This window comes from Camelina sativa, chromosome 15 (assembly GCF_030686135.1).
Source record: "Camelina sativa cultivar CO46 ecotype springtype chromosome 15, ASM3068613v1".
Taxonomy (NCBI): domain Eukaryota; kingdom Viridiplantae; phylum Streptophyta; class Magnoliopsida; order Brassicales; family Brassicaceae; genus Camelina; species Camelina sativa.
In genome coordinates this window covers 13451762-13465873 of record NC_141894.1, presented here as the reverse complement: position 1 = coordinate 13465873, position 14112 = coordinate 13451762, and the positions used below count along the sequence as shown (strand labels likewise).

Below are 14112 nucleotides of genomic sequence, written 5' to 3'. Positions count from 1 at the left end.
GTTAAAAGCAAGAAAAAAAGAGAGATGATGACGACCGATGATGATATATGGATGATCGTTTGTACTTTGCTACTTATGAATTATGATAATTGATAAGGCAAAAGGTCAAGAAATGTTTCGATCATATGAACTAACGTATATTTTGTGTACATAATTAACTTTGAATTATACAATTGAAATGTAGTGATTGAAACAATTGTTAACTGGTTCATGTGTATATCTTAAAATGCAAAGGGGACCATTTTCGAGCAATGAAACAGTAAAATTGACATATCCAAGTTTTAGTTGTTCAATGTTTTTTTTTTTTTGGGTTTAATTTGAAACACTCTTTAATCATTCTATCACTCGCCATGGTACATCTACGAAGATCTACGAAGCCATTCAAATCACAGAAAACATCTATTTTTTTCGAGGCCAAAGTTGAAATGGCTCTAAAACCTAGCCTAAGGTTTTCACAACAGTAATTTATTGGCCAACCATCATTACTGGTGTAGTAAACTCTTATAAAATTTGGATATATTAATTTCTCAAAATTCTTAACACTTATTTGCATATCTCTGGTAAATATAGTAGGATCCTCAAGTAGAGTTAGCTCCGCGCAAAGTAACTACTAACACCAGAAAACTTTACTCAAATATGTATCAATCGTGTACAACTTCAGTTTCAACTCCCAGAAACCCTAAGCTATTATAATAACAAAAATATAGATGTATATGAAAGTCTTTTCTACAAGAACAGGGTAAGAAGTTGGAAGTCTCTCTTGAGATCCCCAAAAAGTAATTATAGATAATCAACTCATCAATCTATAAAATTCTCTAATCTTTGTAAACAAAAACAAATCTCCTCTTCCCTAGCTTCATCATAATAACATTTTCACATTTAACAAAAAAAAAAAAAAAAAAAAAAAATTGCGAAATGACGAATTAGGGTTTCCTATAGTCATATAACTCTATAACCCTAACAAAAACAAAATTCCTTCAGATCTGCATACAGTGATAGACACAATCATATCTATGATGAAAATTCAGATGAAACAGTATATTAAGCCTCAGAAAAGAGAATTAATCTCGCAGATCAGATAAGAGAGAAAAAAAAAAAACAAAGTGTCTTAAAAGGTGAAAAAAATCCTAGATATATATTGTGGATTTTGAGATGGAAAAAATTAGGGTTTATATAAAAGGTGCGACAGTCAACGGGTGAAACTGCGAACATGATCTAATCGACACTCATCTCTTAAACCATCGTCACGAAAAACAACAACGGATATAAAAGAAAGCTAATTAGATCATGCTGGCAGCTTCATCAGATGCCGGTGCACCAAACCAGATCAAGAACCCAAAAAAAAAAAGAGTGAGAAAGAAAAGAGATAAAAATTGTCTGTTCATCAAGTGAAGAAGAAGACGGGTGTTTATATAGAAGAGAAGAGGAGGAGAACGTGAGGGAGAGAGAGATAAGAGAACATAGTTTGAGAAGGGTCAGGTTTACAATTAAACAAGAGTTTGTGGGTCGAAAGTGAAAGAGAAAAAGATAAACTAAAAATAAAAAAAGAACGAGTGACAAACAAAAGGCGTTAAAGAAAAGAGTGTGGTCCAAAGTAAGAACCGTGAATAAAATTGAATAATGTCACGCCGATTCTCTAAGTCTCATGCACTTACTTCTTCTCTCATCTCTTACAGAGAGACGGATTAGTTTTGTGTGTTGTTGTTTTTTGCTTCTTTCTGTAACTCTTATTAATTACTGATCTCTACTATATATATATATTGATGGGGACCCCTTTTTTTTTTTTTTTTTTTTTTTCTCTCTTCTTTACTAGTTCTTGATATTTTGTTTTGAAATACCGAAAAAATTGTTTTGATAAAGAATAATTCAATAAATAATAATAATATTTTAAATTGATTATAGTTTTCTATGAGATTAATGTTCTAGAAGATGTTAGATGTTAATAGGAGGTTCTTTGAGATTTCGATCACTCTGAGACTTGTTAATCAAATGTTAAACCTACTTAATCAGTTATCACTATGTTATTATAGAAGACTTGATGACGATTTCGATTTGTATACGTCTGAATACATCCACTCTTGGTTAATTAATTTGAAACATAGTAGTACGAATTGGTTTAATTAGTTATATTAACCATTTATTTAATAGTATGTTCAGAATTATTATTTTCTATGTCGGAGAGAAAAAATACGACAGTTTTCTTGTTGTCCTATTCGAATTGATTATATAGACTTTAATTAGACTCATCATTAGGTTTAATTTAGTTTTCAAACTCCACCGCAGAGACATATCTTTATGATTCATATTCAATATAATTAAGAAATAGTGGCTTTAACTAAGGCCTAAGTCATGAAAAAGTGAAGTTAAACACATGCATAAAGTATAACCTACGGAAACTCTTAGACTATATATAATATATGTGAAGCATTACATTTTTTGGCTTCTATATATAAGCTCATCGTGCATGGTTAACTACTTTATAATTCTCTCATATACCACTAAGCAAATGAAAGATTGTATACTTGTGTTCCCACTAATGATATTGTATAATCTAAATTTCACGAAGAAGCCAAACTGTATACAAACAACTTAAAAAAAAATCCAATATACACCACAAATATATATGTTTTCTAGAAAGAGCTCTGAAAAATATTAGATGTCGTACAATTTGCTTATAACCCTTTCAAACATTTTTGATATTTTTATTACAAGACATTAAAGTATTTTGTAGGAAAAAAACTTTTCTTTTTTTAAAAAACTGGTTTTTGAATATAATTTTAACCAATTGAGGTGATACCTATAAGTGAGCTCATATGGAATATTCTCATGATCTATTTAAAGTGCATATATATATATATATATATATATAATTATTGACCCAAGTGCCAGTCTTTGTCACACACAAAATATATTTGAGTTTTTGTAAAGCTAAACTATATAATTATCTATGTGCATACAGAATCCATGCTTAATTACCGACTACACATGTTTTACGACCATTTGTTCTTGTAATCTACCACAATGCCAATTACCGTTGTAGTAATTAATAGCTCTAGAGACGTTACAGCAACCTTTTTTATTTACATAATATAAATAGCTTTAACATGTAACAACAAAAAAAATATATATAAATCTGGAAGATGTGTAATAAATAAAGTACTATGTGAACCTGATGTTATTTAATTGTTTATTGCTGTAAATGTATAGAAAGAGAATTGAATAATAAAACAAACTTTCCTCAAAAAGATTCCTTATCACTAACAATGGGATGATACCATTTCTATGCAAAACTTACTCAAAATTCGATAGGTTCTGGGCAAGCTGTTGGTTTGTGACAGCTACGCGATATTGCATTGCAAGCTATTGAAAATTATTGATATGGACAATCCTTTGACAACGACTTTTTTTTGTATTTGGTAGAAAGATAAAAAGGCAAAACCTCTTATTGGCTTAGAAGTTTTTCATTTTCATTGTTCCTTTTTTAAGGTTTTTAGTTTGGCACCAATAAGTCAACAACGCTAATTGCAAATGAAAAGAGTAATGATATTTTACTCACATAAGCTTCAAGCCGGTCAACTAAATTTTCCAGTAATTAGGGATGTGTGTGACGAAATTGTTAATAAAAATTGGTGTGTGTACGCAAAAGAATAACTTATAATGGTTTTTAGTATTATATACATCGTTAATTTTGTTTTTAGTAATATTTAGATACTATATTTCATGTCCGATAATTACAATGCATTAACAAGTTAAACTTGAAGCCATATTATTTGGTTTGGTACAAATAAATAAGTCACAACACTAATTGCAAATGAAAGGGTATATAGATATTTCGCTCACATAGTTAAGCTTCATGGTGAAGAGAAAAGTTTATATGCCTAATTAATCAAGGTCCCTTTTTTGTTAATTAACATCGTTTATAAGTCTAAGCAAGAGACAAAATCATCTGTGAGTTTACTTGTAGTGTTTCAATGATTAACTTGGTTAAAAAAATAGTATACATAAATATCCCCGCTTGAGTTGTTAGATGTATACACGACTTGAGAAGATTAGGCGTACAAATTTGTCATACATGTTTTGACATGACTCACGAGGAGGCTGATGCAACTGTTTGATGTGTACGTATGCAAATTGAGAAGCACTTGATCAGACATATATGTGATGCTACCGACTCGAACTTATCTTTTTGTCTTGGATCATCTATCGAATACAATGGTACTATATTTTAGTATTATGTTTCTTTTATTTTTCTTTTCGTAAAAAGCAATAACATAGATGCTAATTAAATAGAAAGGGTTGTTTGATTTTAATGACATCAGTAACTTTGCATCCAAAGCCAAGAAAAAGTGATCATATTCATAGCCATTCGCCAAACGACTATATACGAATCTACAATTATAAAATTGCTATAATGTGTGGTATTTTTGAAAACAATTTTATTTACTTCTAAAAGCCATTAAAGCTTATGTAGAAAATGGTAATATCAATATATATCTCACAATCCATGTAAAAATGAATATAACAATTGTACACTTTTGAGTTTCTGATGATATTTAACTTCATTAAAATATAAATGATCGTACTACTGTTTCTTTGTTTCATGTATGTGATAATATCTGTTGCAAATTGTGAGTTGTTATAACGTTATTAGAATATGTAGAGAGAGAGAATACATGAGAAGAGTTAAAAAGAAGCATGCTTAAGCCAACAGAGAGTGGATCCAAACGTTGCTTTCCAGCTTTATACAAACGTATCACCCACATTACTGCCACTGCTACATACATTGGAGGAGAGAGAGATGAGAGAGAGAGAGAGAGAGAGTCCCGATGATCATAATGATAAATCGATGTCGATGATAAATTGATGATGATGGCTCCGGTATGTGTACCCTAGGAGTTGTAGCTAGCTAGCTAGGACCATGGATATATATATGCATACAAACACATATTGGTGTGTTTTGTAACTTGTACGTACCTTAGAGCATGGAGTTTACTAACACGGCAACGTTTGGTGGGGGTAGTGAATTTGCAAGTGGGGCTAAGTCTATGTAATAGAAGATGCAACATGCAAAATGGTCCCCTTTACTGTTTTTATTTAAAGAAATTAGTGTTTACTGAGGAGGAAACATCCCATTTATAGATTCACACCCATAAAAGCAAAGCCTTCTCCTTCTTTTTCTCTCCATGATATTACTTCGATCGAGAATATTTTGAACTTGTGAACTGTACATTTAGTACATATAGAGATTGTGTACTTTGAACACTCATGTCAAATGCATCTAAATATATAAACCCCAATTTGAATAATCTTCTAAACCTTGAGTACCACCATATGAGTACCATATGTTTACCCATTCGTACTAAAGAAATAGCTAACACATAAAACTTCGATTTAGACGGTAGAGTTTGGATATTATTATGTTCATCAACTTTAAGGGGGGAAAAAAAACTTGTTGCAAAAAGTGATGGTAATATATGAATTTTATAATCAAAATGCATATGCGAAGTGAGAGGAAAATGTAGTGTAATATAAAAATATCCTATACAAAGTTTTGAAATCTTTTGGACAAAAAATTATATACAAAGTTTTGAAATCTTTTAGGACAAAAAATTATATAAAAAAGGTATTTTGTAATCCACTTCTTTTGATATGGGGAGATTCGTTGAGCATCCATGTGCTCTTTCAATCGACACTATTCTGTCTGTATCTAGCCAACCACATATACTGATATACCTTTACAATAGAGAGCTTCCATATGATTCTTATTAAAAACCAATGTGATATAATATAACTAAGCATAAAAGATGAACAAGAATGGTCGTAATCATGTTACTTTAATGTCATGACGCATGAACGACCCCGAATGGTCCGTTGGTTCATTGAAATACTTAAGGGGGGGAGGTATTCAAGTGATATTTTAAAAGATTCTAGAGTATTCTTAAAATCACATGTTATTCAATTGATGATTTTAAAAAATCTATTAAAATCCTATGTTATTCAATTTGGATTTATGTAAAATCATTTAAAATAATCTAAAATTTCTTGTTATTCAATCAGTTATTTATAAAATATACTGTTATTCAAAATATCACAACTTCTTTTAAAATTGAGATTTTGAATGATTCTATAAGACTTTTCTTTGTTTTCTAGTTAAAAAATATCATCTCAAAATCATACCTTTTGAGTTAGAATTTTAAAAGACTTCAAGAAAAAAAAAAATGAAAGTCTACGACAGCTCTAAAGCCAAAAATTCTCGACATCACCGGCCTCCTCTCAACAGCTTGCACTTAAAAGAATGGCCACTGCTGACGAGGAAGCTATATCAAAGGTGACAAACCCCTTAGTCTGAACAGTTTTACCTAAATACTTTATGAGTCGAATGGTAGAGTGGATATGAAACAATATTTTTGATGTCAGAGCGAATATCAAAGAGGAATGAGCGCTTGGAATTTTGACGTCAGAGACTTGAAAACACAATCATCTCTGGTAATTTAATTTTCCCAAGCGATCTGTGATTGCACTATCAGTAGTTTGTGTTCATTGGTTCCATCACTAAATCCTTGTTCTTATATTGTTTGTTTGTGTTCAAGCGAATTGATGACGATGATGTAGCTGAGAGTAAGGAAGATGAAGAAATATATGTGCACAGTTTAAAGGCAAGTAATCTGTAGATAAAAACCAGACGTAGGTATATATGATTTTCACTTTTTAAGTATCAAATTCTGGTGGTCTGAATATATCTTAGAAAACCTCTGCAGGTGAATGACAGAGCAAGTATTTGATAGGCTGCAACCATGAACGGAAAGGAAAAACCTCTGCAGGTGAAAACATGAACGGAAAGGAAAAAGCTTCCAATACTGAGGTGGATGAACCATACTGCAAAGAGAAATTCACTTTCATTACAACTGCTTCTTCTTTAGAACGAATGTCACCAGATTCAGAGCATGACATTCCCGAGGCCAAGGTTAAGCCAGTAAGACGCCAAAGCCAGAGTGGGCCACTAACAAGCAGGACCGTATTATGCCACTCAGCTTCAGAGAAAGGCCATATCTTTGAAAGGTTTGACATTTGCTATTTGTTGTTTGAGAATACATTTCATATCTGATTGTTCTTTATAAAGAAACTTTCAAACAATCCAACTTGTAATTTTCGTCTGCTAGATCCGAGAGTGAGCAGCAGACGGCACCAACAGACCGCAGAGCACCTAGCTTTAGTGGTCCTTTGAATCTTAAACCCGTGCTTCTGCAAACAGTTTGTCAACTCCCATTAAATACTCAGGAGGTGAACAAATGACATTGGCAAATGAATATATATATATATATATATATATATATATATATATATATTGTTACGTTCTTTAGAAGATGCAACTGTTCTTATTTTTCAAGACCACAAAAATATATATTTGAGATGTAAAATATGTTAAAATCACCTAAAGTTTTACAATCAAATCTCATAGAATCACATCTCCTTTCCTTTTTAAAAATATAAAAACTCTAAAACACAATGAAATCTCCTTAAAACTCACCTAAATCTTCCAGAATCCTAAAATGTTAAAATCCTACCAAATCTTTATAAATCTAAGTTGAATACCCCCCTCTTATATTGACCTAGAAGAATCTTTTTTTTTTTTTTTCTTTTAGTTTGATTTATGTTTTGATAATAAAATGTGTACAATTAAGCTATATACAATTATACATGATCCTAGCTTGACTTTTTTGGTTTCAGGGTTACCCAACTAAGGTTCATATCACTTTGTTGTATGACATTACATGTGGTCGTTTCGACGTTGAGACTTCACACTACACCTTTCTTAAATAAATCTCATTAGAACGAAATCATGAAAGAATGTGGTGTTAATGGCTTGACAGGCTTAACCTTTCATGAGCACAAGCAAATGAAACTTGGACTTTCAGCCTCACAATATATAATTATATATATATATATATATATATATATCATTTCACATGGTTATTGGTCTGATTCAAATGGTTTGTTTTGTTCCTCTCCCAATGTGTGGTTGGGCTAAGTTAGTTAACTGGGCCTACGGGCCTAAATCCATCCGTATATTTTTTTTAAGAAATGTGTTAAATGTATAACGTGCGCGCGGACCTAGGAAATTGTATAACGTGCGCTGTTGTGAGGCTATGCAAGTGGGTTGATTTTTTTCACGCAGCTTCCTTATCTGACCGTCCATAAGAATGATTATCACTACGACGTGGCGAAATCACAGCTGTTCAATTTTATCACGCAGTGCACACACAGTGTAAACAAATTCAGTTGCGGAACCCAAATGTTCAATTAAACGAAATTTGAAGAACGCTTTTCAATTCCGAAACCCGCCATTAAAAGAGACCTTGAACGAACCCCCTCAGAAGCAAATTCCAGCGAATATTTTTCAAATTTCGAATTTCAAAACCTCTTTCTTACTCTCTATTACTCTCTCTCTCTCTCTATCTCTCTCTTACTCTCTCGTTTCAAGCTTAGAGAACCCTAGTGCGAGAAAATGTTGGCTGCTCTTAAGTAAGTGATCTCTCTTCTCTCTCTCTCTCTTTCTCCCCAACGATTCTTCTTCTTCTTCTTCTTCTCCGTTCATCGATTTGGTTCTTCGTTCATCGTGTATCTGATTCTATTCTTCTCGTTTTGTTTTATTTGTTCCGATGATGATTTATAGAGCTGAAGAAGCGAGCCAGATGCAGCTCGTTGAGCGTGAAGAAATCGATGAAGACGACGATCTGTTTGAAGCGATTGACAAATGTAAGATTATAAACTCGTTTTACGCTTTTAGGATCTTCGATTTCTAGCTGATTTCTTCAAATTTCGTTTCGAATCTTCATCATCTGTTTTCGGAATCGTCTCTCTGTGTTTTATCTCTTCTAATTTTTACCCAATTTGTTTATCTAAAACATCGCTGCTGCTTAATCGCTGGGTCTTATGAAATCGGATCTCGAATCGTTCATCTAAGCCTCTGTTTGATTTCGAATTTAAGTATGAATCTAGGATACATATTGATTTCTGAGCATGGATTCTCCTTGATAGCGAATAGATGATGGTTAAGTGTTAAATCTACATCTATTTCGTTTACGGTTTGTGAAATTCGAGTGTATTCCAATGAATTTTGTAGTTCGATTTCTGTGTCTGGCTCTCAAATCTGTAGCTGATTTTGATTTCGTACCTTCTATTTTTGCGTGTGCACAGTGATCGCTCAAGGTATCAACGCTGGGGATGTGAAGAAACTACAGGATGCTGGGATCCATACCTGCAATGGTCTCATGATGCATACCAAGAAGGTATTAACCAGCTTGTTAAGCATCATCATCACTCGTTGGTTATATAGACTGTGTAAATGTTGGTTGCATGAGTTTATTGTTTAAACCTCTTGATTGACGCAGAACCTCACTGGAATCAAAGGTTTATCAGAGGCCAAAGTTGAAAAAATCTGTGAAGCTGCTGAGAAAGTTGTGGTTAGTTTAAACGTTTCCCATCTGTTGTTTCTTTATCTATGTAATGTAACTTCCTGCATTTGCTTCATTTTAATTGTCAAAACGTTTCTCCTTCAGAACTTTGGATATATGACTGGAAGTGATGCTCTTCTTAAGGTTAGACTCATTGATTTTACTAAGGTTTAGAAGTATGTCTTGCATATCTAAGTCTTGTTGCTTGATCCCACTAACTGAACCATGAAATTTTGATGGCTTATTCAACATTTCGTTATTAGCTATTGAAACCTTCAAGTTGGTTTTTGTTTATAGAGAAAATCAGTTGTGAAAATCACTACAGGGTGCCAAGCTCTCGATGATCTCTTAGGAGGTATACTAAGTTTTGCTTTAACTGGTTTCAATCTTAATCACACTACTTAAGAGTTATGGTTTGACTGTTTCACAATGCTTGGTAGGTGGAATCGAAACCTCAGCAATCACAGAGGCTTTTGGGGAATTCAGGTGAGAAGCAACTATTCCCCGCTCTAGAATTTTCCTGTCAATTAGTTTGTATTCTAACAGAGTTTAATTTCACTTCAGGTCTGGGAAAACTCAGTTAGCACATACCCTTTGTGTCACTACGCAGGTTTGTTGTTTCTTTCCTACTGTCTCAATATGAATTAGCTTTTATGGTGTCCCGTTCACCTTTCAAATGCATGAGATGAGATTTTACTTTCTTTCAGCATAGAACCATTGAGGTTCTCTGTCTCTCACTGCCATTGGTATATTCATTTTTGTATCTATATTATGCAGCTTCCTACAAACATGAAAGGAGGAAATGGAAAAGTGGCTTACATTGACACTGAGGGAACCTTGTATCCTTAATATCTTATAGAAAATCTTCTGGCTAGATCTTGTAGCGTCATTAGAATCTTTCTGTTCCATGATTTTTCCTTAACCATTAAATTTTGTAGCCGCCCTGATAGGATTGTCCCAATTGCTGAAAGATTTGGAATGGATCCAGGTGCAGTGCTTGACAATGTAAGCATTATTAAGCTCACATCTTTACTTACTCTCAGCCTCAGGAACTGCAATTGACATTCAGAATCTTGATGTGACAGATCATTTATGCTCGTGCTTATACATATGAGCATCAGTACAACTTGCTTCTTGGCCTTGCTGCAAAAATGTCTGAGGAACCATTTAGGATTCTGGTAAGCAAACACATCTGATTATCTTAGTTTAGTTATACATCCGTCAAAACTCAACACGAATATCAACTAATTTTGCTGAGTTTACCATGTTTTCCAGATTGTTGACTCAGTCATTGCTTTATTCCGAGTCGATTTCACTGGAAGAGGAGAACTCGCAGACCGCCAGGTTAACTTTGCCTCCCACACATTACTACAGCATAAGCATTGACACAATCTGGCTTTGCTCAATAAGTCATTTATCTATGTTGCAGCAAAAACTAGCTCAGATGCTTTCCAGGCTAATCAAAATCGCAGAGGAATTCAACGTTGCTATCTACATGACCAACCAAGGTTTACTTTACACTAACTTGTGTGAAATAATGTCATATAGCATTGATTCTTTTGGTTTCTTGGTTGCACTAACTTGACAAGGATCACTGTTTAATTTGGTGGTTGCAGTCATAGCCGACCCAGGCGGTGGGATGTTCATATCAGATCCAAAGAAGCCAGCAGGTGGACATGTTCTAGCTCACGCAGCCACAATCAGGCTCTCGTTCAGGAAAGGCAAAGGAGAGCAACGTGTCTGCAAAGTCTTCGATGCTCCAAATCTCCCTGAAGCTGAAGCCATATCCTTTTTTACCAAATCCACACACAGACACACTTGATATGATTTTGATTACTCATCCATAATGAAATGACTTATATTTGTATTCCTTAACAGAAGAAATCACATTTTCCAGATTACTTCAGGAGGCATTGCAGATGCGAAGGATTAGAGCGAGCGAGCTCTTTCATGCCTTAATTACCAAATCATGTCTGTTATTTAACTTTGCTGCTTGTTTCTATTATGCGTTATTAAGCCCCAAACGATTTCTACAAAAGGGGATTTATTTTACTCGTGACTGATAGATATATGCATCGAATCAGAATATTAATAGAGTTATTTTTATTCTTAGCTTCTTCTTGTTACCAAATAAGACGATCATTATAGCGTAGTACAAAATCAATCTATGTATCTGATAAAAGCTGCAAACAAAACAACTCTGGTTTGTTTGTAATCATCAAAGTTGTTTTAGGAGTTTGCTATAAATAAATATTTTATCAATAATTACTAACAAAATTTAAAACTGCTGCAGAACAATAAGAGTACCAGTCCTTAAAGAGTGGCTCCAGTGAGCAATATCATGAAAAGAGTTAAGAGTGATTAAATCTCAAATATGTGGAACACAGACATAAGAGTCCAATACAGTTAAAAAAAAAGAAACCAGATTATATATTGATATAAATAATACTAAACATTAAAATAAATACCAAAAGGAGTATACATAAAAATAAATTAAGCTCAGCTCTGTAAACCGAGACTTGATAACCTCGTAATCTCCGTTTTGATAACCTCGTTATCTCCTTTTTTTTCATAAGCTTTTCAAGAGAGACAAGTTTCAGCATGTTTCGATTATATCGACAGTTTTCTAAACTGCTTTGTCTTTTCCTTTTGAACCGTGGAGGTTGCTTGATTTCCACTAAACTTGGAACATAGTTAGGACACACGAATGGCATACATCTTTGGTCGCAAGTTGGTCTTCCGAGATCAACGTCTGCAATGTGTCCAGCCTCTCCAATGACGAAAAACGTGTCGGGCTTCCAGTCGTTATCAAAAATCATGGCGACTTTGTTCACCTCGTCAATGAAGAAACTCCCTTTACAAATACCAATATGGCGGCAGTTACCCACATCCACAGCCAAGAACTTGCTCCACGACACCTCTTCGGCCTCAATCCTAGTCGTAATCCATACCTCAACAAGACCATTCTGATATAGTAAAGCAGCAAGCTTCTCTTCTCTAACACAAGATAGGGACGTCATAAGATTCCTAGCTGTGGGTAATTGATACTTATCATGAAACGGCAGAAGCAAAAGTGGGCCAAATTTCTCAGTTTTAAAATCAAAACAGATGATGTGAGTAACGAAAAGGTAGAATGAGTTCCTTCTTGTAGCAAGCCAGTAAGTGTTTCCCTTGAGAGAAACGCCAAGGTCATCAAAATTTATCTGCCAGTGTGGGGTGATCTCAAGAGTTGTCCATAAACCAGAGTCAAAATCGTAGATTTCATACCAAAAAAACTGCTCATAAACATAATCTATAAACCTCAAGAATTTAAAAGATTTATTCCTATTATTATTCTCGCAGTATCCGAGAGCATAACTGAACCTGTCCTGTCCTTGTGCGCGGTAAGAAAACCTAGGTTGGATATACCATGTTTGCCCACAATACGGATTCCAAACCATAATCTTAGTAGCATCGTGTTTCAAGATGCATAACAATAAACCCTCGCAATGAAACACTTTAGATATCATGAATTGTTCTGAATTTTCTGAATCCTTGTCTAGGCAAACACGTTTGCCTTTAAACTCTATATATGGATCTCCTCCATTCAAGAAAAAGCTGATTAAACAAATATTGTTATCTGTCAACACGATCATCTCTGACTCCCCTTCTTCCCTAGCTTCGTTACGGATCTTGAAGCTCATAGTCATAAAACTTTTGATTAAAGTTTGCCACTCTTTACAGGTTGATCGCACTGCTCCCACATATTTCGATGGAATTTTTGAGAAAATTTCCCTCTCTAACAGATCTCTTGGAAGATGGGAGATCGTCAACTTCGTCATTGTTTCAAACCCTTTTCTCTCCCTCTCTAATCTCTCTCACGGTCGCGGCTATATACACATACCCTAAATTAATTAGAAAAAGAAGTAGGGTTTTACGTTTTGTTTTAGTTAAAAAAAATGGAAATATTTCTATGATGAATCAGTATGTTAATTAAACAGTTGAGCAAATCAGTCCAAGGCAAACCGTTGGAGCTGACTTCTTGACCAAGGAAGTATAGTTTGAAGCTTGGCTTTTCACTTAAAGGGTTTCTAACACTGGAATCACTTTTACTCTTCTTTTTTTTTGCCACCACAAAACTCATCACCAATATATAAATTTAGCTTTATATTTTTCACAAGGTGTCAGGTGAGATCATTCACGATTCCTATCTTCATTAAGTTTACCTTTAATCCATGTTAAGAAGAAAATGGCCACTAAAACTTATTGGTTCTTGATTATCATAAAAACATGATAAAATGACCACTATTTTTTTAAAATAATTAGTAAAAATCATATCTAATTATTATTTTGTTGATCAATTTAATGAAAGTAGAATCGTGATTTACTTTGATCCATGTTAAGAGGAAAATGAACACTAAAACTCATTCTTTCTTGATTAGCTTTTATTTATTCTTTTAAATGTATGATAAAATGACCATTATTTTTAAAAATAATTAGTAAAAATTATATCTAATTATATTACTTACTTTCTTTATATTTTGATTTCATATCTATACTATCAAAGCTGAAGTACTCACTAGACTCAAATTGGACCATGACTTTGTTTTGGTACATTTTTCATTAAAAATATTAGAGAATCACTTAATTTAATTAAATTACCCTATAGTTTCGAATT

The 14112-nt window shown here is 33.5% G+C and overlaps 2 protein-coding genes and 1 long non-coding RNA gene across 3 annotated transcripts; 2 read left to right on the top strand and 1 right to left on the bottom strand.

Annotated features, from left to right (window-relative positions):
• The first annotated feature begins 6201 nt into the window (after positions 1–6201).
• Positions 6202–7249, top strand: LOC147926588 (uncharacterized). The gene is made up of 5 exons (XR_015581368.1): positions 6202–6328; positions 6418–6486; positions 6591–6656; positions 6759–7059; positions 7161–7249. It is a non-coding gene; the product is annotated as an uncharacterized LOC147926588 (long non-coding RNA).
• Positions 7250–8218: 969 nt separating this feature from the next.
• LOC104746756 (meiotic recombination protein DMC1 homolog) lies at positions 8219–11567 on the top strand. Its single transcript, XM_010468280.3, has 15 exons — positions 8219–8523; positions 8675–8757; positions 9199–9290; positions 9393–9464; positions 9561–9599; positions 9753–9810; positions 9896–9941; positions 10020–10065; positions 10233–10294; positions 10394–10460; positions 10541–10633; positions 10731–10799; positions 10885–10963; positions 11072–11238; positions 11344–11567. The coding sequence occupies exons 1-15, from the start codon at positions 8507–8509 to the stop codon at positions 11386–11388; spliced, it is 1035 nt and encodes a 344-aa protein (XP_010466582.1). The 5' UTR covers positions 8219–8506; the 3' UTR covers positions 11389–11567.
• Positions 11568–11615: 48 nt separating this feature from the next.
• Positions 11616–13276, bottom strand: LOC104748453 (putative F-box/kelch-repeat protein At3g22870). Its single transcript, XM_010470092.2, has 2 exons — positions 11983–13276; positions 11616–11638 (listed from the first exon to the last, which is right to left on the bottom strand). The coding sequence occupies exons 1-2, from the start codon at positions 13274–13276 to the stop codon at positions 11616–11618; spliced, it is 1317 nt and encodes a 438-aa protein (XP_010468394.1).
• Between the last annotated feature and the right edge of the window lie 836 nt (positions 13277–14112).